Consider the following 22,380-nt stretch of genomic DNA (forward strand, 5'->3'; position numbering starts at 1 on the left):
GGGGCCCCTTCCTGTGCTCCCCCGAGCCTGGCACCAGCTAGCTGCCCTCTCTGACTGCCCTGAGGGTCCCTCCATTGAGTTCCCCAGAGCCCCTTCCGCGCGGAACTCTTCCCGGCACTGTCCGTGGTGGCCCCTGGCCATGCCAGAGCTGCCCCTCTGTGTCTTTTCCCTTCCCTTCTGGCCTCGCCCGAGCCTCCCCCACAGGGGCAGTGGGGAGCTTGCTCCCAGAGGAGCCGCCCACTGCTGGGGGCCAGGGTTGGGGGATGCCCTCTCGGGGCCTGTGGGCAGCAGCCCCCCCGGGGAGGGGCTGACCCAGGCGCTGCACCCTCCAGGCCCCTAGAAAGGCCAGAGAGAAGTACTGGAGGATAGAGAACAGGAGGACGAGAGACAGGCCAGCAGGAGGGACCCACTGTCTAGGGCACCCTCGCTGGGCAGAGGGTGCGGGGCAGCCCTGGCCACCCAGCACCTGCCCCCACGTTTCTCATCCCTTGAGATGGGAGTGGACAGGTGAAGCACCAGAGAGCCTGATAGGGCGGGCGGCCGAGGCCCGGGGCGTCCGGCGGGGCTCCTGCCGCCCATGTGGGGGCTGCCTGGCACCGCCCTGCAGAAGGTGCCCACCTGGGCCACGGCAGGGGCGGGGCGAGACACCGCGGCCATGTCCACTGCAGTGCAGTCGGCGTCCGGCAGAGGCCAGCGCCATGGCCTGGCTCACAGGGGGCGCGGGCGGCAGCCGCAGTCCTCCGGGCCACACATGGGGATGCACCTGGGCCTGCCAGGTCCCTGGAGGGCCAGGCCGCAGCGAGGGGAGCGGAGGGTGGCCCCTCCACAAGCTGAGGAGAGTCCTGGGTGGCACCTCCTGCCCCAAGCCGGCCCTAGACGTGGCCCAGGTGCCCATTACGCGTGTGTCATCATGGTGCACAGGGAGGGTTTTAGGGGAGGAAGGAACAAGAGGGCTCTGGACGCGGGCACTGCCGTGAGGAGCAGGGTAAGAGGCAGGAGCCCCCATCCAGGAGCGAGGCCTGGCCTGGCCCGGGTTGCCCCTGGGGTCTGATGCTGGGAAGGTGGCAGAGAACAAGGCTGGCCAGCGGGGCCTGAAGCCCCCAGGCCCCGGGAGGACCTGGGAGCAGCTTGAGCCCAGGGGAGGACAGGAGGGGCCGTGAATGCCCCCACCTGGCCCTGGTGGCTTGGGCCTGTCAGGACTGAATAGCAGGCAGCTGTGGTCAGCAGGGGGATGCAAACCATGGGGGGTGGTGCCCCTTCCTGAAGGAGACCCCAGGCCCCTGGCTGCCCGACACAGACAGAGCGAGACACAGAGGGACGGGCACGGGCTGGCCAGCAGGTGGCCAGACACAGACCTGCCTGCGGGAGGACCGTCCGGGGGCACGGGTCTTCCCAGAGGCCCCTGCCTGGCCAGAACGGCTGCTGAAAGGTGCTTGGCGTGGAGGGAAGGGAAGAGGCCCCCGTGTGTCGCATGCCCGACGCCCTGCCCCCCGCAGGTGTGCGAGGCCCCCCACAGCAGGAGCCCACGGCGCCACTGGAGCCTCAGCATCGAGGAGCGCCGGCAGCTGGCCCTGCTAGGCAGCGGCGAGACGCAGGAATCCGGCCTGGCGGTGCGGTGGGCAGCGGGCGGGGGAGGCCGGCCCCCAGCTCCGCAGGCCCCAGGCCTGACCCCACCCCCACGCCCCCACCCCCGTCTCCCACAGGACGTCCAGAAGCTGGTGGCCCGGCTGGTGGCCCAGGACGTGGGCCAGGACCTGCTCCTCCCCCACCCGCTCGGGCCCGGCAGGCCCAGCAACGCCTTCCGCGCCTTCCTGGCCCGCAGCGCGCCCTTCTGGCACAAGATGACCACGGAGGCCCTGCCGCCTCCACCCTCCTACATGTGTCTCCAGTGCCTTTCCTTGGGGTGCCGGGGGGACCCCAGGCCCAGGCTCCTGCCCCTTCTCAGGCCCCGGCAGGGCCGGCCCGCAGGTGCAAACACAGGTGGGAGGAGGTCTGGTGCCTGCCTCCTGTCGTCCCAGGCCACCTCTGCCAGGGACAGCGCCCGCCCCGCCAGCCTGACCACAATGGGGAGCCTGGCGTCGGGGGTGCCGGGGCTGACGACGCAGGTGCCTCTGGGGTGTGGGGTTGGCCTCAGGACCCGCACAGCCAGCCTGGGACACCGGTGGCATTGCGGGCTGGCCACGTCTGAGGGCTTCTGGGGGAGGGCGGCCGTGGCCGCACAGGCAGGCAGCCTGGTGACTCGTGGGACAGATGGCGGTGCGGGCAGAGGGCCAGGCAGCAGCAAGAACCGCTGTAACTGTCCTGGGCGCCCCGGGGGGGCCTTTGTTGGGGTGAGGGGTGGGCAGGAGGGTACCAGTGGTTTGGGGAGACCCAGGTGGAGGGCAGCTGGGAAGGAAGGGATGGAGCGAGGTATGTGCTGTCCTCAAAGCTGGAGATGGGACAGGACTGCTTGACCCTTGTCCCCTCTGTCCTGCCCCCCATGTCCCGGAGCTGGCTTCTGAGATGCTGCCACCCCCCTGCCGCTGGCGGAGCGCCCTGACTCCGCCTGCTCCATGTCCCCTGTCCTCCAGGAAGCTTTCCCAGCCATAGAGCCTGGCCCTTTCGCCGGACCCTGGATGGGCCTGGCCTGAGCAGGTTGAAGGGCGTGGCTGGGGCAGGGGTCGGGCCATAGGGGGCAGCGTGGCTCCCCCAGGCCCCTGATGGAGGGTCAGGGAGGGGTGTGCTGAGCGTCACAGTTGAGACAGCAGTGACGTGTGCTGTGGCCTCTGTCCCCGAGGCTTCTGAGCACCCCAGTTGTCCTCTCCTGCAGCCGGGGCTCTGCCCAGGCCTCTCCTGGGCTGCAGGCCGTGGTGCTGGCGCAGGTGCCCTGCAGCTGGGCGTCCGCATAGCACTTGGCCCCCCACTCAGGGCCTGGCCCTCGGGGCCTTCTCTGGACAGGTGCTGTGGCGGCCCTGAAGTGCAGGAGTGGGGAGCCCTGAACACTGCTTGGCACTGGCAGCTGAAGCCCAGGGGTCAGCCTGGCCCCTGAGAAGCAGGCGGGCAGGCTGTGCTGCCCGGCACTGAGGGCCCAGGAGAGGCCGGTGCTAACCTGCGGGGCCTGAGGCCGAGCGGCTCTCCTGTCCTGACAGTGGCCTGCGCGGCCCAGCTCTCTTCACCCTGTGGGCAGGAAGCGTGGCCAGCTGGGTCCATGCCAGGAGCCCAGTCCGCTGGTCCCCCCTGCAGGCCAGCTGGGGTCACCCATAGACCCCCAGTGGCCATGACATCACCCCCCAGACCACAGGGACCCCAAGGCTCTGATGTTGGCCCTGTCCAGCAGCCTGGGCTCCTCGTGATGGACACCTTGTCCTTCCCACCTGCTCTGGCCCTGGCGCAGCTGCTCTGCCCCTAACCCCGCTGCTGTCAGAGCACCCCACACCCCCACCCCTACGCCCCGCCGCCCCGGGCAGACCCCACCTTCTGACCCACGGCCCCGCTTCCTACAGTTTCCGCAGCTGTGCTGCTCTGCCTGTGCCCTCCCTGGCCTGGGGCTGAACTGGGGTCAGGGTCACTCTGTGCTGCCCCGACAGCCTGGGTCCTCTGGGCCGTGCTCACCCAGGCGCTGGGGGGAGGGGGGAGGCCTTGGGCCCCAGGGGCAGGGCTGGCGGCTGCTGAGTGTCTCCCGGCTTCCTATGGGACTGATGTGGGGCCCAGAGACATGGGACCCCGCAGCCCGGCTGTGACCTCCCCAGAGGACTGGCCCTCTGCTGCCCCTAAGGACGACAGCAGACTGACCCCGGCCCCCGGCAGGTTAGGGCCTCCCTCCCACTGGGTGGGGGCAGGTCCTCACGTCCGCAGACACTGGCCCTGTTTCTGGGACCCTGTTTCTGGGTCCGAGCCAGAAGCAGCCTCTTCACAGCCCCCCGTGTCCGGGTGGCAGGTTCTGTTTTGGGGTCGGTGTGGCTGGGAGCGGCTGCCACGCCACTTTCCAGATGAGGAGAGCAGGACTCCAGCCTCCGCCCCTGGGGTGACGGCACCCCTTCTCCCTCCGCTCCCCCGCCCCAGCACCATCAGCCAGACCTGCTCCTGTGTCCACCCGGCCCCCCACCAGGCCCCCTGTGCCCCCCTGGCTCCCCGCCAGACCCTCTGGCCACCCAGCCTTCCTCAGGCACCCCCAGTCCCCAGCGTCCACCCAGCCCTCCCCACTAGACCCCTGATGTCCACCCTGGCAACCTGCGTGCTGGCCTGGGCCTTTCCTGGCTCCTGCTCTGGCAGGGACATCCCCCATCTGGACCTGGTTCCCCTCCAGCCACAGACCTGCCCATCAGGGTGCGCCCGGCCCGGCCCGGCCGGCAGGAGCCGTGGGGAGGTGGCCGACCCCCACCGGGCTGCCGGGGCTGGGCTGCTGGGGTCTGACGAGGGGCGCGGATCCGGCGGGGCGCGAGGGTGCGGGCACCCCTCACCGCGCCCGGGCCTGGCCCGCTGCTCCCGCCTCCGGCGATGCCCCTTGCTTGGCCCTGGTCGCCTGGGCTCCGGGAGCTGCGCGGTGCCGGCCTCGGCCTCGGCGCCGCCCCGTGTGAACCCCGGCCCGGCCTTGGGGGCCCCGGGGCGGCGAGCGGGGGCGCGGGCGGGAGGAGCCGCGGGTGGGGCCGTGGCGGGCGGCGTCTGGGGCAGCACCGGGTCGGCGGGGACCGCCCGGACCAGCGGGGCCCCGGGGGGCGAGCGGGGGCCGTCCGGCGTCGGGGGGGCCGCCCGGGCTCCCCGCGGGCCGGGGGTCACGTGGCGGCGGGCCGGGGCGCCGGGGCGCGCGGCGGGTAACGGCCCGGGGGGGGGGGGAGCCCCGCCCCGCCCCGCCCCGCCGGAGGCTCCGCCCCTTCCTCTCCCGCCCGCGCCCGGAGCTGGGCCTCGGCGGCGGCGGCCTCGGCGGCCCCTTTAAACCGCCCGCGCCCCCGCCCGCCCCCGCCCGCCCCCGCCCCCCGCCCGCGCCTCCATCTTCCCGGCCCGCCCGCCCGCCCGCCCGCGCGCCCGGCCGCGGACATGGCCGCCAACATGTACAGGGTCGGAGGTAAGGCCGCCGCCTCATGCGCCACCCGGCCGCGGGCGCCCCGCGCCCCCCCGCGCCGCCCCGCGCCCCGCGCCCGGCCCGCCCCGCCCTCCCGGCCCCCCATCCCGGCCCCCGCGCCCCGCATCCCGGCCCCGGCCCCTCGATCCCGGGCCCCGCTCCCGGCCCCGGCCCCCGCATCCCGGCCCCCGCGCCCCGCATCCCGGCCCCCGGCATCCCGGCCCCGGCCCCCCGCTCCCGGCCCCGCTCCCCGCATCCCGGCCCCCGCACCCCGCATCCCGGCCCTAGGCCCGGGTCCCGCTACCCCGGCCCCAGCTCCCCGACCGCCCGGGCCCCGACCCGCCGCCCGCACCGACCTCGGCGCCCCCAGGCCCCGGAGCCCGCCCCTCCCCCCGCCCCTCCCGGGCGCCCCCCGCGGCCCCCCTCCGCCTCTGCCCTCCCGCCGCCCCCCTCCCGCGCGCCCCGCTGGTGCGGCCGCCGTGCCGCCTCCCGGGCCCCTGCCCGCCCTGCGGCCCGACCCGAGACCCGAATGGCCCGGGGCGCGCGGGGTGGGGGGCGGCCCACCTGTTGGCCCCGGCGGCGTCGTCCTGGCCCGCGGCAGCCGGTCCGCGGGGCCTGCGGCCCTCGCCGGGCAGGAGCACGTGGCCTGGGGGCAGGAGCTTGGGGACACCCTGGGCTGGCCCCCAGGCTGGGCTGGCCCCGTCTCCTCCAGCTCGGCCCCTGGGGTGGTCACGCTCCTGCCCAGGGGGCCGGGAGCTGCCACTGGGGCTGGGAGTGTGCCTGGGCCCTCAGGGGTCCTGGGCAGTCCCGCGCGCTGCCTCCCCGCCCAGCCCGGCAGGGGGGGCTTTCACGGCTGCTGAGCCCCAGGTGGGCCACCCCTGCGGGCTGGGGTGCCCGGGGCCTGGGCCCCTGCCAGAGCTGTCTTCTGGCCCAGAGAGCCCCCGGCTCGCCCAGGCTGTGGCAGGGGCCGGCGTCCGGGCCAGCTCGCTCCTCGGGGGGTGGGTGGCCCCGGGTCCCGTCTCGGCCGCTGGGCCCGACGACCCTCCCTGGGACTTGGGCGTCTCATGTGCCCCCACAGGGTCCGGGCTAGGCCGCTCTGCCCCGTCCTGAGTCTCTGTTCCCAGCTGCCCCCCGGCTGGCTGACGCCCCCTTTGGGGGGGCTGGCAAGTGCACCCTCCTCCCCCGGTGCCAGGACCCCCGCCTGCCTCCGCCGCCTGGCTGGGAGGTCATTGCAGGAATGGGGTCCGCACCCATTTAGCGGCAGCCCCTTGCACAGCCTCACCTCTTCCTGGGCAGGGATCAGCACAGCACAGGTCCCTCCAACCACACTGCTCCCCGCATGCCCTCTGCCCCCCAGGTTCCTCACCAGCCTGCTGCCTGTTTCACCCCGACCCTTCCTGCCGCAGCTCCCCTGTGCCCCTGGGGCTCGCCCGCCAGGTGGGGTCGAGCGTCTCATACTCAGCAAGTTGGCAGTGACCCCAGGAGGGACTTGCCTGCCCCTGGCGGAGGTCCTGCCCAGCCCGTGTCCCCTCCCTTGCCATGTGGCCCCTGCTGTCCCGGCTGCTTGGCCAGGGCCTGGCCCCAGGCCCCTGAGCCCCTTCTGATGCGTGTCCCTGGTGCCCTGTGGGTGGGGCCCTGGGGTGCCCCTGGGCCCGGCAGGGCGGGGGTCACGGGTGGGGGCACATGCCCGAGCAGGAGCCTGTGGGCTCCTCAGGCCAGGCAGAGCGGGGTGCTGGCTGAGGGAGCCACCGCGGCCGTCTCCCTGGGTACCTGAGAATGGGGGCCTGTGCAGGTGCGGGCCCAGCAGAGGTGCATGGCACCCTGGCCCACCGCTGGCCCCATGTGCAGCCCCCGCCCCGGCACACCTGAGCTTGTCCAGAGGTCCCCACGGCCTTGCCTGGGCAGCGCATCCCCCAGCCCCGGGGCGGTCTTGCCTGCTGCCCGCCCCCGCCTTCTCCTGGTGCGTCCCTTTTTTTTTTTTTTTTTAAAGATTTATTTATTTATCCATACAAGCACTGGGTACAGTCAGAAGCGCGGGAGGGTGAGAGGATTCCCCAGAGCCAGAGCGGGGAGCAGAGCAGGCAGAAGGACCGAAGGACACTGCTGAGGGGAGCAGCGGGCGGCAGGAGAGGTCTGCGCGCCATGCGGGACCCTCGCCCATGTGGGACCCTCGCCGGCGGCCAGGGATTGAACCGGCGCTGCAGAGGCTGCGGGCAGCTTCGCAACCCAGTGTTCAACCGCTGCGCCACCGGGGAGGCCCATGGTGCGTCCCCTTTCTTGTGAGAAGGGAAATCTCACTCTTTCGGGTAGTTTGCTCCTTGAGAGCAAAGACACAGAAGTGGTTCAGTCTGCGGGCAGCGTCCACCTCGCCGGATAAGTCTTTTTGCTTCTGGTGTTTTCTTTGCTTTTGGCGCCTGTGAACTCTGCAGCCTGTCTCGTGGGCAGGACCCCGCCATGTGTCCCCCCCGCCCCGCCCCGGCCTCCTCAGGCTGGAGAGCGCTGGCCCAGCAGGCCTCCTGCTGGCCAGGCCTGGCGGCCACAAGAACACAACACCTGCCCTGGGGTTCCATGTGTCCACAGGGGCCTCCCTCGTTCTGGCCCTGCTTACTGGGGCCTCTAGCTGCACTTGGGGTGCTGCGCCTGGATTTTGGGCTGAGTCCCACAGAGCCCCAGGGATAGCTGCCGAGGTGTCCGCGGACTCCGCTGGGCGCCGCATCTGCTGCAGGCGGTGGAGATGCCGTGCGTGTGGGCCCTGGGCAGGCGGCCGCTCCCCCTGCCCATAAGGGTCGGGCTACGCGGGGCACCGGGTAGCGGTCCCTGCTATGCCCCAGGGACTCTGGGGCGCCCCTCACCCGCAGCTCCTGGCTTGTGCGGTTCCTGTGGGGGTCTGTCAGGCTCAGGACTCCAAAGCCTAAGACCCCGGTTGCCGTGAGAGGCAGGGCTGGCTGCCCGTGTGGGCCACTGGGCTGTGCCGGGGTCCCTGACACCCCAGAGGCCCATTTGAGCGCCAGGCAGGGTGGCCGTGCAGGCCGTGTCCTGTCCAGAGGAAGCAGGCTGCTCAGGCCCGTCTCCAGAAGCCACTCCCTCCTGGCTGGGTTGGTCTGCTCCTGGACTTTGGGGGCACCTGGTGGCTCTCGGGGCCCTTGCTGCCCAGCCCTGCAGGGCCTGTGGGGAGCGCAAGGGGTGCCCAGGTGCATGGGTGGAGCTGCAGGGCCCGATGCTGGTCCCGTGGGTGTTTCCTGGTTCCAGCCCCAAATCAGCAGCGACAGCACCTGCCTCAGCCTGTGCTCGTCTGGGGTGCGCGGCCAGCCTGCGCCCCCACCTCCCCCCACCCCACTGGGGGTCCTGCCGGGGGTGGGCAGGCGGGAGGCGCAGTGCGGAGGCAGCGCCAGCTCCTTGTGGCCTGTCCAGGCCGGGCCGGGCAGCAGGCTTGCAGTCCTACGGCCGTGAAGGCCAGAGGCCTGGCGGACTTAGGGGGACGTTCCGCTTGCCGTGGGCCGGTGGGGGCTTCTTCGAGTTCTGCAGCGTTTTGTGTCCCTGCGGGCCCCGTAGAGGGGGCGGCTGTGGACCCTCCCTCCCCCCCCGTGCAGCTGCCGGGCACCGGCTCGCGGTCCGTGCGTCTGGGCCCTGGGTGCTCGCTGGCTGCGCCGTGGTGCTGGGACCCGCCAGCAGGGCTGGGGCGTTGCCCCTCGGCGGAGAACTCACCCTCTCGCCATCCCTAGTGCGTGGAGGCGCCGGCCAGTGACCCAGTTAGGGTCAGGTGGGCCGGGACTCCGCGGGGAGATTTGCAGCGTCGAAGCCGTGTCTGAAGTGGCCCGAGGACACCCACTGTGGCCGAGCCCCAGGGGGTGGGAGACGCCGGCTCACTTAGATCCGCCCGGCGGGTCTCCCGGCCTCCACACCCTGTTTGCTCGCACCCACTTCTGTCTGCAAGTGGCTCGCTCTGTGCGGCCGTCCGCCAGCCAGTGTCCAGACTTGTCTCTGTCCTGGCGGCCCCACAGCACTTCCCCCTCCAGCTCCCTCCATTTTGCCTTGAGGGTGCTTTTGTTTCCTGCCGTGCCCCCCACGCGCCCGTGGACCCCCCCTGCCAGCCACGCCCCCCGCGTGGACAACCCCCCTGGGCACGGTCCTCCCCCACGGGCTCGGGGACTGTAGGCCTGCCTGGTACTGTGGACGGCTGCACCTGAGTTGTGATTCCTGGGGGCCTGGATGGAGCAGAGGGGTCGGGGGTGCGTCCTCCTCTGGGCCGGACAACACGTCGCAAGCTCCAGGGCCTCCAGGCGGCTCAGGCAGGGAGTGGCAGAGGCTGCGGGTCGAGGGGTCCACAGTCTAAGGGGCGGGGGCGGGCCCACGCAGGGCACCCCCGGGCTGTGAGGGCGCTACCCGTGGAACCCTCCCTGCCCCACAGATGAGGGCCCCCTTCTGTCCTGCCTGGGGGGCCACGGGCTCCCTGCAGCTTGTGGCCCTGGGGCTCCCCCCGCTTTTCTGAGGTTAGACCACCCCAGCAGAGCTCTGCGCCTATGTCGCCACCGGCCCACGGCGCCTGCTTGGCCCCAGGGCCAGCTGGGCGGGATTGTGGCTGCCATCGTGACAGCGTCCGACTGGGCCAGCCAGTGACCACTGCTGCAGGCCTGGCTGTGGGGACCCCTCACGAGGGCACCAGAGGCGGGGCAGCACAGCCAGGCAGGGCCCCCTTAAGGGGCTGCGCTTGCTGGCCCAGGGCATGTGGTGCTGCGGTCCCTGGCGCGGCTTCCGCCTCCCAGACACCGGCTGGCTCGTCCTGGCGCAGACCTGGCAGGCGGTAGCTGAGGCCGCATGCACCTGCCCGCCCTGCACAGAGGGACCTGCAGGGGGAGGGCACCCCCCGGGCTGCCCCGGGACCTCCGGGAGGCCTTTGATGGTGGAGGGAGCTCCTGTAGGCCCCGCTCGGCTGGTCGGCAGGAGGTGAGCTCTGCCGCAGCGGGTCCAGCTCCGCTGCCCTGGGCGATGGCCCCTTCTTCCAGACCCGACGTCCGGGGAGTCCTTTTTCCTTCAATGTCCTCCCCGGGCCCGCCTGTGCACTGCGTGCCCCTGCCAGCCCGGCTGAGACCCTGCCTGTGCAGCCGTCTCACGGGGCACCCCGGCCCTTGGCGCTCTCGGCGCCGGCTCTTCCTTGCTCTGCTGCTTAGGGGGGCGGGGGGGGGCCTGCGCCCAGGTTGTGGGCTGTCATGGCAACATAGCCTGCCCCACGCAGCCCCAGGCCAGCCCCCTGACCGCCCCCCCCCCGGGAACCTTGGGTGGCTCCGGTCCGGAGCACGTGTGGGTAATGACCTGGCTGTGTCCCGGAAGGGAAGCGTGGGTGGCTGATGGGGAAGGTTTCCTTAAAACCCGCTTTGTGGCGACGTGACCGACAGGTAAGACGCCCCGGGTGGGGGTGGGGGTCCGCGAGTCCCGTTCTCTTCAGGTCACGTCCAGGTCGAGAGCACCTGAGGGCCTGCTGCCCATTGACCCCGCGGCCCCTGTCCCTCATGGGGTGCTCTGCTCGGCCATGGTGTGGGGCCCAGTGCCCTGCGTCCTCTCTGCTGCCTCGTCTGGGGCTCATTCACCTGTGCCCACGGGGCTGGCAGTGTTCACAGGCGTCCGCCCCTCTCCAGGCGCAGCTCCGCCCCTCCCGCGGCTCCCCAGGTGCGGCCCCGGAGCATGGTGAGGTGCTGGGGTGCCTCCCAGGATGGGCCAGGGCTGGGGCTCTGCCGCTTGCCTCACGCTGCCCCCAGCCCTGGAAGCCGGTGGAGGTCTGACTGGAGGGGCTCGTAGGGGTACGGGCAGCGCCCCACTGACCCTGTCCTGTTTGCAGACTACGTCTACTTCGAGAACTCCTCCAGCAACCCATACCTGATCCGCCGGATTGAGGAGCTGAACAAGGTGGGTGCGTTCTGTGGGGGGCCGCGCCGTGTCGTTCCCGTCCCCCGCCCCCCTCCGGGCCTGGCCTGTCCCAGAGCTGAGCACCCCAGGTTTCCTCCCTGGGCCTAGGCTGCCCACGCCTGCGCAGAGTGCCTGGGGTGCTTCTGGGGACCCACCCGCTATCCCAGAAAGGGGTGCCCAGCACCTGGGCAGCACTGGGTCCCCCGGGCCGCTCCCTGCTGGCGCTGTATCCTGCGGCCACGGCGGGAGCAGGCAGAGCGAGCCTCCAGGGCGGGCGCTGCGAGGGGGACGAGGGTGGGCCTCGGGCATGGCCTCTGTGCCCAGGTCTGCGTCGTCACCAGGCCCCCGCGCCAGCACCTGACACGCGTGAAGGACCAGGACCCCAGGTCCTTTGCCCTGACACCTCTAAAATAGCCAGAGCACGCCAGGCTGTGGCTCCTTGCATGGGCAGCGGCAGCGGGACCGCTGTGTCCACTGGGCCTTCCTGGGTGGGTCAGGTTGGAGCAGGATCCCCAGGAGGATGTGGGGGTCAAGTAGACAAGGGCGGTGCCTCCAGGGAGCAGGAGGCCCATGGCCGCGCGCGAGGTGAGGCCAGGCGGACGCCTCCAGACAGCTCCCCTCACAGAGAGCCTGCCCCCGCCCCATGTGGCTCTGCAGGGCCCAGAGGGTCCAGGGTTCCAGGTAGCTGAGAGGAAGGGAGTGCACCCCTGCAGGCCCCTCAGCTCAGGACAGCACGGCCTCTCCCTGGGCCCAGCGCACGGGGCCCCGGGGTGTCGCTGGGTACGAGGCTGCTGCTTTCTGCAGCCAGGGGACCCCACTCTGCCAGCTCAGAGCCTGTGGGGCCAGCCTCTGTGACGGGGTCCAGCCAGTGCTGCCCAGGGTTGGCGCAGAGCACAGGCTTCAGCCTGGGCGTGTCTACCTCACTGGCCAGTGGGCAGGGGAGCTGTGTCTGGTATCACTGCCCGGGTCACTGGGGACCCGCTTTCTGGTCACATCTGGACCCAAAATTGCCCTGGTCTAGGCAGCTGCCCAGCCGGCTGGCCCCCAATGTCCCAGAGCCGAGTGCCCGGTGCCGGTGTGCCAGCCCGCGCTGGCGTGGGGTTTGAGGCGGGCAGCTGGCCTTGGGCGGGCGGTGGCGGCCGGTCTCGCCTGGACGGCAGGGTCCCAGATGCCTGCGGTCTGGCATGGGCGGGTGGGAGGCTGGGGGGCTGGCGTGCACCCCCCTGGCCGCTGCTCGAGGGTGCCCCTCCTCGCTGTTGCAGACAGCCAACGGGAACGTGGAGGCCAAGGTGGTGTGCTTCTACCGGCGCCGGGACATCTCCAGCTCCCTCATCGCGCTGGCCGACAAGCACGCCAGTGAGTCGCCCGCCCGCCTGCCCGCCCGCCGTCTCTGGGGCCCGCCCTTCGTCCTGCCGTGGGCGCCTGTGGCGCTGGCAGTGTGAGACCGGAGACCGAGTCCCGTGTCCATCTGCCGAGGCCGCAGGGCGGGCCTGAGTGGAGCCCTCAGTGGGCCTGCAAAGGGACTGACCCTGCCAGCTTCTGGCCGGGACAGCTGCCCTCACGCCCCGGTTCCCCGGCCTGGCCTCCCTGCCCACCGCAGTGGGCTTGCCAGCTCAGGGGCCCGGACTCCTGGCCGCATAGGAGGGCCAGACTGCTGCGCAGGGGGCAGCCGCCCGCCGCAGGGCTGCTGGGTGTGAGCCGGCTGGGGAGGGGCCCAGAGGCTGGGGGTCGCCCAGGGCTGTGTGAGCAGCGGGTCCAGCCGTTGGGCCTCCTGGGTTGTGCCTGTGGGTCTGCTCCTCGGCCCGATGTCCCCATCAGGTGGCCAGTGCCCGGTGGACAGCCTGCGGGGGACGGCTATCTCTCCGTCTCCAGCCCTGAAGCCTGTGGCCACCACACGCTCTGGAAAAGAGTGGGGTCTTGGGGTCCACAGGCTGCGTGTCGGAGGTTGGTCAGGAGGGTGCTGGCCCACATGGCCGCTCACCCCTGCTGGACAGCTGGTGGCCAGGAGGTCTGGGCCAGGTGTCCCCGAGGGCCCTGGGACCCAGTGTCCCGGCCTGGCTGGGCCCTCCAGCCCTCCAGCAGAGTGCCTGGGGTGTGAGGTGGGGTGAGGCCGCCTCTGGACCCAGCCCTGTGTCCCTGGAGACGGAGCACCCCGGCCCCGCATGCTCCCCGGGAGGAAGGCTGATGTGGGGCAGAGGGCCTGGGTGGGGGGTGAGCCCAGAGGACGTGTCCCTCAACCTGTGCTGGGCTGGGCTGTTGAGCCGCGGGGGTCGGGGGAGCCGGGTCCCCTGTGCCAAAGGGCCCAGCCAGTGCTTCCATGGGATCTCCGCTGCCGCCACAGGGGGGCAGCAGAGGGCACGGCATACCCCCACTTGGGGTGCTGGTAGCTTGGGATGCTGTCCCAGCCCTGGTTGACGTCCTGGGGGCCGCCAGCTTGTGCCACTGACCTGCTCCTGGTTCCTCTGCCCGGGCCTAGGTCTGCTCTGCTCCCTTGGACTTTGGGGGTTGGGCCAGGGTTGGCAGGGGGGATGTCCAGCAGCCTGGGGCTCTCCAGGAGGCCCGTGACCCCCGAGTCCGCCTGCCTGCAGCCTCACAGCCCTGGTGGGCCAGCGGGAGCGCAGGTTCTGGCTGACCCACCCCGGGCATCTCTCACGCAGCCCTGTCAGTCTGCTGCAAGACCGGACCCGGGGCCGACACCGGTGAGGAAGGTACCTGCGCCTCCTGCCCTGTGCCCCCCCCACCTCCCAGGCCCGTCCGGCCCCAGAGCCTGCTGGGCGGGCGGGCTGAGCCTGTGCCCTCTGCTTCCAGCCAGCCGGGCCCGCCTCCCTCCTGTCCGCGGGTGCCCCCGTGGGGCGGGTGTCCTGTGCTGGGGCGACGCTGGCCATGTGGCTGATGGGACATTTGTCCTCAGGCGAGACAGAGGAGGAGATGGAGAATCCCGAGATGGTGGACCTGCCCGAAAAGCTCCGGCACCAGCTGCGGCACCGGGAGCTGTTTCTCTCCCGGCAGCTGGAGTCACTGCCAGCCACCCACATCAGGTGAGCCCCATCGGGTGCCCCCAGACCACCCACATCGGGTGAGCCCCATCGGGTGCCCCCAGACCACCCACATCGGGTGAGCCCCATCGGGTGCCCCCAGACCACCCACATCGGGTGAGCCCCATCGGGTGCCCCCAGACCACCCACATCAGGTGAGCCCCATCGGGTGCCCCCAGACCACCCACATCAGGTGAGCCCCATCGGGTGCCCCCAGACCACCCCGTCAGGTCAGACACCCCCCAGCCTGCTGACTCTGTCCCGCAGGGGGAAGTGCAGTGTCACCCTGCTCAATGAGACCGAGTCCCTCAAGTCCTACCTGGAGCGGGAGGTGAGCCCCCACTCCCCCCTCCCCCATCCTCCTAGGTCCCTCTCCCCTCTCCTCCCGAGTGACCTGCACCTGTGGTGGGAGGGGGGTGGGATGGAGGGTTGCTGGGTTTAGGAGCCCAGAAAGGCAGGGCCAGCCCGGGCCACCCTCCTCTGCACGGCAGCCAAGGCCACAGGCATGGGCGGGCAAGATGTGGGCAGCAACCAGCCCTGGGACGTTGGGCCAAGGGTCATCGGTAAGAAGGGCCAGGCTGGCAGTGTCTAGTGCAGCACACTTGTGACTGGCCAGCATGGGCACCTGTGTGGTCAGTGTCCTCCAGGACAGGCTATCTGGGTCGCGGAGGGCAGTGGCTGCTGCCAGCTGGTGCCTAAACTGCCTGAGCGGCCCCACCATGCCCCTGCCCGGCCCTCACCAGGCCCCTGCCCAGCCCCTGCCCTGCCCCCGCCCGCCCCGGCCCACTGGGCCGCGCCCGCCCACGCCCGGCTGCTGTGTCGCAGGACTTCTTCTTCTACTCCCTGGTCTACGACCCCCAGCAGAAGACCCTCCTGGCGGATAAAGGAGAGATCCGCGTGGGGAGCCGGTACCAGGCGGACATCACCGACCTGCTGAAAGAAGGTGGGGGGAGGGTCCCGGCGGGGAGGGGCGGTCTGCGGGGCGCTGTCTGCTGGGCTGACTGCTGTGCGTCCACCCCGGCGCTGTCCCCTCCTCATCTGAGGCGCCTGCCTCTGGCACCTGCCCTCACTCTCTGCCGCGCCCGCCTGGTCCCAGCCGCCCTGGGGCCTCGGGGACCTGCCTCGTGCTTCTTGCCCTGTGACCCCTCCCAGCTCGGCGTGGCGGGGGGGGATCCTGGCAGAGGCGCCTTGAGGCTGCAGTGTCTCCAGAGGCCACCAGCGGGTCACAGTGGGCGGTGACTCAGGGCACCCCGTGTCTCTGGTGGTGACCGGGGGCCTGGGGTAGGAGACAGAGCTGGTGGCCGTCACCTGCTGGCAGCTCAGTCAACCCCATGGGCCACTGTCAGTCTGATTCTGGAGGCCGTGGCCTGCTGGCCAGCTGGCCACTGTGTGGTCCCAGGCCACCCCCTCCCACCACTCGGGACTCACTGCTGCCTGCCGGTCCCGCCTCAGCCCACTCCCGACCCCGTCTCCTGAGGGTCCGGGCCCGCTGCCTTCCCTGGTGACCGCTCGGGAGGCCCATCCCTGAGGGTGTCCTGGTGTCCCTGACAGCAGGTAGCCCAGTGGCAGGATTGCCCCCTTCCCTGTCCCCTCTGAGACTCGAGGGTGGACCCCGCTTAGGCCACAGTGTTGCTTGGCCGGGGGCCGACTGGTGTCCACGTGCGAGTGCCCAGTGCCTGGCTGGCATGCGGACACCCCTTGCGTGCCTACCCGCCCTCCAGGACCCAGTGGCTCTGTCCTGGTCTCCCTGGGGTGCCTGCCCATGTTCTGGGTGTGTCGTGATAAGAGCTGGGGTAGGTAACCTCCAGCCTGGCTGCCGCCCCCAGGAGCAGGGGGCACCTGGTGTGCCCTGAACGTGTGCCGCCCCCCCCCCCCCGCCCCCGGCCTCAGTGCACCAGCAGGCCAGCTGGGTGTGGCCTCGGAGCCGGGCGCTGCAGGGCCTGCAGTGGCTGGCTGACCGGCTGGTCTCCCTGGCAGGTGAGGAGGACGGCCGCGACCAGGCCACGCTGGAGACCAAGGTGTGGGAGGCGCACAACCCGTTAGTGGACAAGCAGATCGACCAGTTCCTGGTGGTGGCCCGGTGAGTCCCAGGCACTGTGCGCAGGGGCTGCCCCACTCAGCCTCTGCTGAGGGCCCCTCGGGCTCCAGAGCACCCTGCCTGGGTGCCCAGGGGCTGCTGGCCACTGCAGGGCCCACTCTGTTCTGAGGCCCCGGTGCACCCTTGTCCAACCCAGCCCCGGCCGGAACTCCCCAGCCTAGATCAGATGGTGCAGTCTCTCTGCATGGCCCGGCCACCCTGCCGGTTGCTCCTCAAGATGCTTACCCAGTAGCAGCATCTTCAGTGGGGCCGGCCGGGCCGCCCTGCAGCCCAGTCTGCTCTGGTGTCCAGCGTGCCTTTCTCCCCAGCTCCGTGGGCACCTTCGCACGGGCCCTGGACTGCAGCAGCTCCGTCCGCCAGCCCAGCCTACACATGAGTGCCGCAGCCGCCTCCCGTGACATCACCCTGGTGCGTGGCCCCGGCGGGGCAGTGGGCGGTGGTGGGGAGCCAGGCCGTCGCCCCGCCCCTGCCCCGTCCTCCCGGGGCCAGCCCTGGGGACCCAGCGGTACCCCTCACTCACGCAGTTCCACGCCATGGACACTCTGCATAAGAGCGTGTACGACGTGGCCAGGGCCATCTCGGCGCTGGTGCCGCAGGGCGGGCCAGTGCTCTGCAGGGACGAGATGGAGGAGTGGTCGGCCTCGGAGGCCAGCCTGTTCGAGGAGGCCCTGGAGAAGTACGGCAAGGACTTCACGGACATCCAGCAGGACTTTGTGAGTGCCAGGGCGCGGGCTCGGGCCCTCCAGGCCAGCCTGCAGGCGCAGCAGCGCCAGGGTCCTGTGGCCACGCCTGCCCAGCTGCTTCTGCACCCAGCAGGCCCCTGGGGCTTCTGTGTGGGCAGGGCCTGTGTCCCTGGGGCCCCACCAACCCCAAGTACCCCTAAAACAGTTGGGTTCTCAGGAGAGGCTCCTCGAGGCAGAGGGCAGCCGCTGGGGCGCCGGCCTGACCACTGACCACGAGCTGAGGCTCCACACGCTGGCTGGTCTCCTTAGGGGTGTGGTCACAGCAGGCCAGTCAGTCCAGCCGAGCCACTCGAGAAGCTTCCAGATGCAGAAGAGACCATTGAGGCAGGGGGGTCGGGCCCCTGGGGCCATTGGGCCCCTGGGGAAGTGCCAGGCCCCTGGAGCCATGCTGATGCCTCGGCTGTGACCAGCCAGAGTGACCAGGCGAGCCTGAACTTGGAGTTGACAGACACGGGTAGAGCCGCAGGTGCAGCCGCCTACCAGGGCAGCAGGGCAGCAGGGCGGGTGACCGCGGAGGACCCAGCATGGCCTACACCCACCTGTCCAGGACAGGCCCGGGCGCCAGGTGTCCTACATGGTGACCCCCCGGGCCGACCTCAGGCTGGGGGTGGGGTCCTGGCCGCCCTGGCTCTGGACGGAGCTCTTCCTCGTGGCCCAGCCGGCTGCACCTGCAGGAAGGGCCTGGGGTGGCGCCCATTCCAGAGCTGTGCCCCTGGGCGCGGCCGTGGGGGCGGGAGCCACGCTTCCCTGCTGTGTGACCCAAGAACTGCGGCCGTGGCGGCCGGCCTGACGCGGCTCCCCCCGCAGCTGCCCTGGAAGTCGCTCACCAGCATCATCGAGTACTACTACATGTGGAAGACCACCGACAGATACGTGCAGCAGGTGCGCGGGCGCGGGGGGCGGGCGGTCCCGGGGCGGCTGCCGGCCCCTGACCCTGTTTTGTGTTTTAAGAAACGCTTGAAAGCGGCCGAGGCGGAGAGCAAGCTCAAGCAGGTGTACATCCCCAACTAGTAAGTGCGCGGGCGGCGGGTGGCGGGGGCGCCCGGGCGGCGCCCTCCGTGACCCGCCTCCTCCTCGCCCCAAGTAACAAGCCGAACCCGAACCAGATCAGCGTGAGCAGTGTCAAGGCCGGCGTGGTGAACGGCGCGGGGGCGCCCGGCCAGAGCCCCGGGGCCGGCCGGGCCTGCGAGAGCTGCTACAGTAAGTCCCCGGCCCGGGGCGCCCGCCGCAGGGCCCTGCACCCCGAGGGCTGGCGGGCGGGCGGCTGGGCCGGGGCGCCGGCGGCGGCGCGCGGCGCTCTGCCGTCCCGGTTCTGCTTAAGAACCCGCCTATCTCCCCCTTTGTTGTCCGTAGCCACCCAGTCTTACCAGTGGTATTCTTGGGGTCCCCCTAACATGCAGTGTCGTCTCTGCGCGTCTTGTTGGACGTATTGGAAGAAATATGGTGGCTTGAAAATGCCAACCCGGTTAGATGGGGAGCGGCCCGGGCCCAACCGCAGCAACATGGTAAGCGGCCCCGCCCGCCCGCCCGCCCCCGCCGGCCGGCCCGCACTCACGGCTGTGTCGGGGCCCGCGCCCCCTTCCGCAGAGCCCGCACGGCCTCCCGGCCCGGAGCAGCGGGAGCCCCAAGTTCGCCATGAAGACGCGGCAGGCCTTCTACCTGCACACCACCAAGCTCACGCGCATCGCCCGGCGCCTGTGCAGGGAGATCCTGCGCCCCTGGAGGGCCGCCCGGCACCCCTACCTGCCCATCAACAGCGCCGCCATCAAGGCCGAGTGTGAGTGCGCCCCGGCGGTGGGCGGGTGGGCGGGCGCACGCTGCTGGGCTCTGACCCGCTCCCGGTGCTGGCCCACAGGCGCGGCCCGCCTGCCCGAGGCCTCGCAGAGCCCCCTGGTGCTGAAGCAGGCGGCGCGGAAGCCGCTGGAGGCCGTGCTGCGCTACCTCGGTGAGCGCCCCGCCAGCACCCCCGCTCCCCACCCCCCCGCCCGCCCCCACCAGCTCTGCCCTCGCGGGCCCTGGAGGGAGGGGGCGCCCCGGAGATGCGCCCTCCTTGAGGGACATTCCAAGCCGGGCCAGGGTGCCCAGTGTGGCTCTGGCTACCCTGGCGTCTGGGTCCCTGTCCCGGCTGACCTCGCCCGCCCCAACCTGCAGGGGTGGGTGGGGAGCGCGCGGGGTGTGGCCCTGTCTGCCACCGCGGCTGGGGTGGGGGCTGGGCCCAGTCCGCGGGGCCCAGCGGCCAGCCCTGCCCAGCCCGCTGAGGCCCCTGGCTGCTCCCGCAGAGACGCACCCCCGCCCCCCCAAGCCCGACCCAGTGAGGAGCGTGTCCGGGGTGCTCGGCGCCCTGACGCCCGCCAAGTCGGCCCCCGTCATCAACAGCGGCTCGCCCACCATCCTGGGCAAGAGGGGCTACGAGCAGCACAACGGGGTGGACGGTGAGTCTGGGGCTGGGCGGCGGCAGCTCGCAGCCCCCCGCCCGCCCCGCCCTGACTGTCTTCTCTCCTCTCTCCCGCCGCCGGGCCCGCCAGGCTCCGTGAAGAAGCGCCTCTTGATGCCCAGTAGGGGTAAGGCCCGGGCGGCCGCCGGGGTGCCTGTGTGTGCTGCGTCGCGTGCCCGGCGGGCGGCCGGCCCCAGCCGCAGGCAGTCCCCTCGCCAGCCGCCTCCTGCCCTGTCGCTGGGCCCCGGCCTCGCTGCCTGGGGGCGCCCTCCTGACCTGTGCTGGCCACGGCCTGTCCTTGCGCTGTGGCCGGCGGCCCCGCCACCCTGCCCGCGCCCGCTGTGCTGCCCGCATGTTGTCTGCTGCCGCGAGCTGTGCCTGCGACCTGGCAGGGTTCGGAGGGTGGGCTGGTCGCGGCCGGGGGCGCTCAGCCTGGCGGGCGGGGGCCCGAGCCCAGGTGGACTCCCGGGTCAGGGTACCAGAGCTGGGGCACCAGACAGGCCTCCCGGGGCCCTCCCACGCAGCAGCCTCACGTGGGGCACTCGCTCCTGGGCCTGCTGCCCCCGGGTCATCCTCAGCGGGGGCTGGCCTCTCTAGCTCCTGAACGGCTGCTATGTGGGGTGTGAAGGGGGGGACCACAGCCACAGGGCCAGGAAGGGCCAGGGAACTGTGCTCCAGGAGTGGAGGCCAGTGGCCAGTCACACTGTGGACTCTCAAGTCCGGACCGTGCGGCCAGGGTGGCTCTTGACCCGCCGCCTGCCTGCTCCTGCACCCCGCCCTGGAACCTCTGCAGCGGGCCTGCCCCGCTCTGCTCCATGCTAGCGCCTGGCAGCGGCCTGGCCGAGTGGCTTGGCCAAGTGGCCCGGGAGGTGGAGGCCAGCGCCCGTGGGCTCGCTTTGCCAAGAGCCGCTAGCAGGCAGGGCGGCCAGCCTGTCCCAAGCCCTCTTCTGCCTTTGGGGCAACGGGTGCCCTCCTGGGCCGGGGGTGGGCCCTGCCCTGGCCCGGGCCGCCCGCCTGCCACCCTCTAACCTAACCTGTCTTCCTCCCGCCGCGGCCCTGCTAGGCACTTACCTGGGTAAGTAGGGCCTGGCCCCCAGGCGCACCCAGCGCTCAGGCCCTCCCTCTGCCTGCTCAGGGGACTCAGTCCCAGTGGGGCCCCGAAGAGCCCCCCAAGTTAGGAGAGCTCTCACGGTTGGGAGCGGGGAGGACAGGCCGCGGCTGTGAGGCCCCGCTGGTGTGGGCAGTTGCCGCCGTCTCTCCCGGCCGGTGCTCGCCTCGGAGCCGGAGCCGCCCCCTGGGCAGGCCGCCCGGCTGGGCCAGGGAGGGCACCGCTGCCCTCGGCCCTCGCACTGTGGTGGTGGGCGGGCCGGACCGGGGAGCCGGGTGGGCCGGGCGCGCTCTGGGACGGTGCGCGGGGGCGCTCACGCCCGTCCTCCTCCCTGCCAGGGCTGGCGAACCACGGACAGACCAGGCACATGGTAAGGCCCCGCGCCCAGCCCCGCCAGGCCCCCTGGCCGCGAGCGCCCCTCACGCCTGCCCCCCGCGCTGCAGGGCCCGCACCGGAACCTGCTGCCCAACGGGAAGCCCTACCCCGCCAAGGTGCGCCTGGTGCGCGGCGGCTCCCTGCCCCCCGTCAAGCGGCGGCGTATGAACTGGATCGACGCCCCGGACGACGTCTTCTACATGGCCACTGAGGAGACCAGGTGGGGCGGGCGGCCCGGGCGGGGCGGGGCGGGGCGGGGCAGCGGCACGGCCCGGCCTCACCATCCACCCTGCTGCCTGCAGGAAGGTCCGCAAGCTGCTCTCGTCCTCGGAGACCAAGCGCGCGGCGCGCCGGCCCTACAAGCCCGTAGCCCTGCGCCAGAGCCAGGCCCTGCCGCTGCCCCTGCGGCCGCCTGCGCCCGCACCAGTCAACGACGAGCCCATCGTGATCGAGGACTAGCCGCTGGCCGCTGCTGGCCCCGGCCCTCCCGGCCTGGCCCGGACCCGCCCCCACCCTGCCCTGGCCGGGCCCCGGCCTGGCGCGGCCTGGCCCGCCCCCGGGGCCGCCCCGCCGGGCTCTCAGCTTTGGGTTTCCTTTTGGCTGGAACGGAGGGGCCGCTGCGCCCGGGCCAGCGTGAGTTCTGTTGTGTTCTGTTGAAGGTGCCATTTTAAATTTTATTTTTATTACTTTTTTTGTAGATGAACTTCAGCTCTGTGACTTACACCTGGAATGTCAGGGCGGCGTGGCCGGTGGCCGGTGGCCGGGCTGCCCCCTTGTCTTTTCAAGTAATTTTCATATTAAAAAACAAAGGAAAAAAAACTGATAAAAAGGAAAAAAAACAATCGGCTTTTATCTGAGTCTTTTGTCCTCGTCCCCCGCGCTTGGAGTGGCCAGCCGCCGGGGGCCAGACTGCCTGAGCCGGAGCGGGAGCCCCAGGGAGAGCCCAGGCCTGCCCAGGCCCCGCAGCCCCGAGCTCGGCCCCTCGCGGTGGCGCTGAGAGCCAGTGTCCGCCCCGGCCGGTGGCCTGGCACCCTGGGCGGGCCCCTGCCTGCTGCTGGCCATGGCCCGCCCAGCTGTCGGGGTTTCCGCCTGGAGCCTGCGCCAGCCACGGCTGCCCAGCAGGTGCCTTGTTCTCGGGTTTCAGCAGGGCCTTGTTCTCAGAAAGGGGCAGTCCCTGCGCCACACCCCCGGGGCTCCCCGGCTCCCCGCCCCCCCCCAGCCCTGGGCTGCCTACCCCCCCCCACAGTGGGTAGAAATCTCAGCCAGGGAATGAAAATAGAAACCACTTCTGTCTGCCCCAGCCAGATGGAGATAAGGGGCTCCCCCGCCTCCTGCGAGGCCCTGGACCCTGGGGCCAGTGTGGCAATTGCAGCGTCTGGCCAGCTCGCAGCCTGCAGTGTCCCGGCTGCCCCCACATCTCACCGGGGCTGCCCCCGGCCCCTCCAGTCCCTTCCACTTCTCAGGCCCAGGGCCTTCCTCCCATCCTGCCCAACTGGTCCCCATCCTGAGCCTGAGAAGAGGGGGGCCCCACCACCTGCCCCCCGGGCCTGGACCGCCTGGGTCTGAGTGAGGCTTAAACAGAGGAGTAGGTGCCCACTGGGGACCCAAAAGCCTGGGGACACCGGGGCAGCCTGGTCCCCCCCCTGAG

General features: G+C 71.6%; 1 protein-coding gene across 9 annotated transcripts; it reads left to right on the plus strand.

Annotated features, from left to right (window-relative positions):
- Nucleotides 1-711: 711 nt before the first annotated feature.
- LOC119239486 (metastasis-associated protein MTA1) lies at nucleotides 712-21,257 on the plus strand. 9 transcript variants are annotated; one of them, XM_037504106.2, is made up of 22 exons: nucleotides 712-1,610; nucleotides 1,704-1,980; nucleotides 10,872-10,939; nucleotides 12,202-12,295; nucleotides 13,597-13,647; nucleotides 13,851-13,977; nucleotides 14,242-14,305; nucleotides 14,800-14,917; nucleotides 15,952-16,054; nucleotides 16,381-16,480; nucleotides 16,597-16,785; nucleotides 17,623-17,697; nucleotides 17,767-17,825; nucleotides 17,900-18,015; nucleotides 18,169-18,320; nucleotides 18,403-18,592; nucleotides 18,671-18,760; nucleotides 19,095-19,247; nucleotides 19,341-19,376; nucleotides 20,696-20,727; nucleotides 20,801-20,952; nucleotides 21,035-21,257. In XM_037504106.2, exons 1-22 carry the CDS (start codon nucleotides 1,161-1,163, stop codon nucleotides 21,189-21,191), a joined length of 2,853 nt encoding a protein of 950 aa, XP_037360003.1. In that variant the 5' UTR covers nucleotides 712-1,160; the 3' UTR covers nucleotides 21,192-21,257. The 9 variants fall into 9 exon arrangements, with proteins under 9 accessions (XP_037360003.1, XP_054548813.1, XP_037360006.1 ...); XM_037504109.2 differs by having other exon boundaries at nucleotides 713-1,610; nucleotides 1,704-1,968; XM_054692838.1 differs by lacking the exon at nucleotides 19,341-19,376.
- The last annotated feature ends 1,123 nt before the right edge of the window (nucleotides 21,258-22,380 follow it).

This window comes from Talpa occidentalis, unplaced genomic scaffold (genome assembly GCF_014898055.3).
Source record: "Talpa occidentalis isolate TD23 unplaced genomic scaffold, MPIMG_talOcc4v2.1 talOcc4.11, whole genome shotgun sequence".
NCBI lineage: Eukaryota > Metazoa > Chordata > Mammalia > Eulipotyphla > Talpidae > Talpa > Talpa occidentalis.

Excerpts from the sequence above, each read along its gene's own strand:
- LOC119239486 (XM_037504106.2), top strand. The coding sequence starts at position 1,161 with ATGCCCCCACCTGGCCCTGGTGGCTTGGGCCTGTCAGGACTGAATAGC. Across the intron at positions 14,918-15,951 it reads CACCGACCTGCTGAAAGAAG|GTGAGGAGGACGGCCGCGAC; the intron begins GTGGGGGGAGGG and ends TCTCCCTGGCAG. Across the intron at positions 17,698-17,766 it reads CCGACAGATACGTGCAGCAG|AAACGCTTGAAAGCGGCCGA; the intron begins GTGCGCGGGCGC and ends TTGTGTTTTAAG.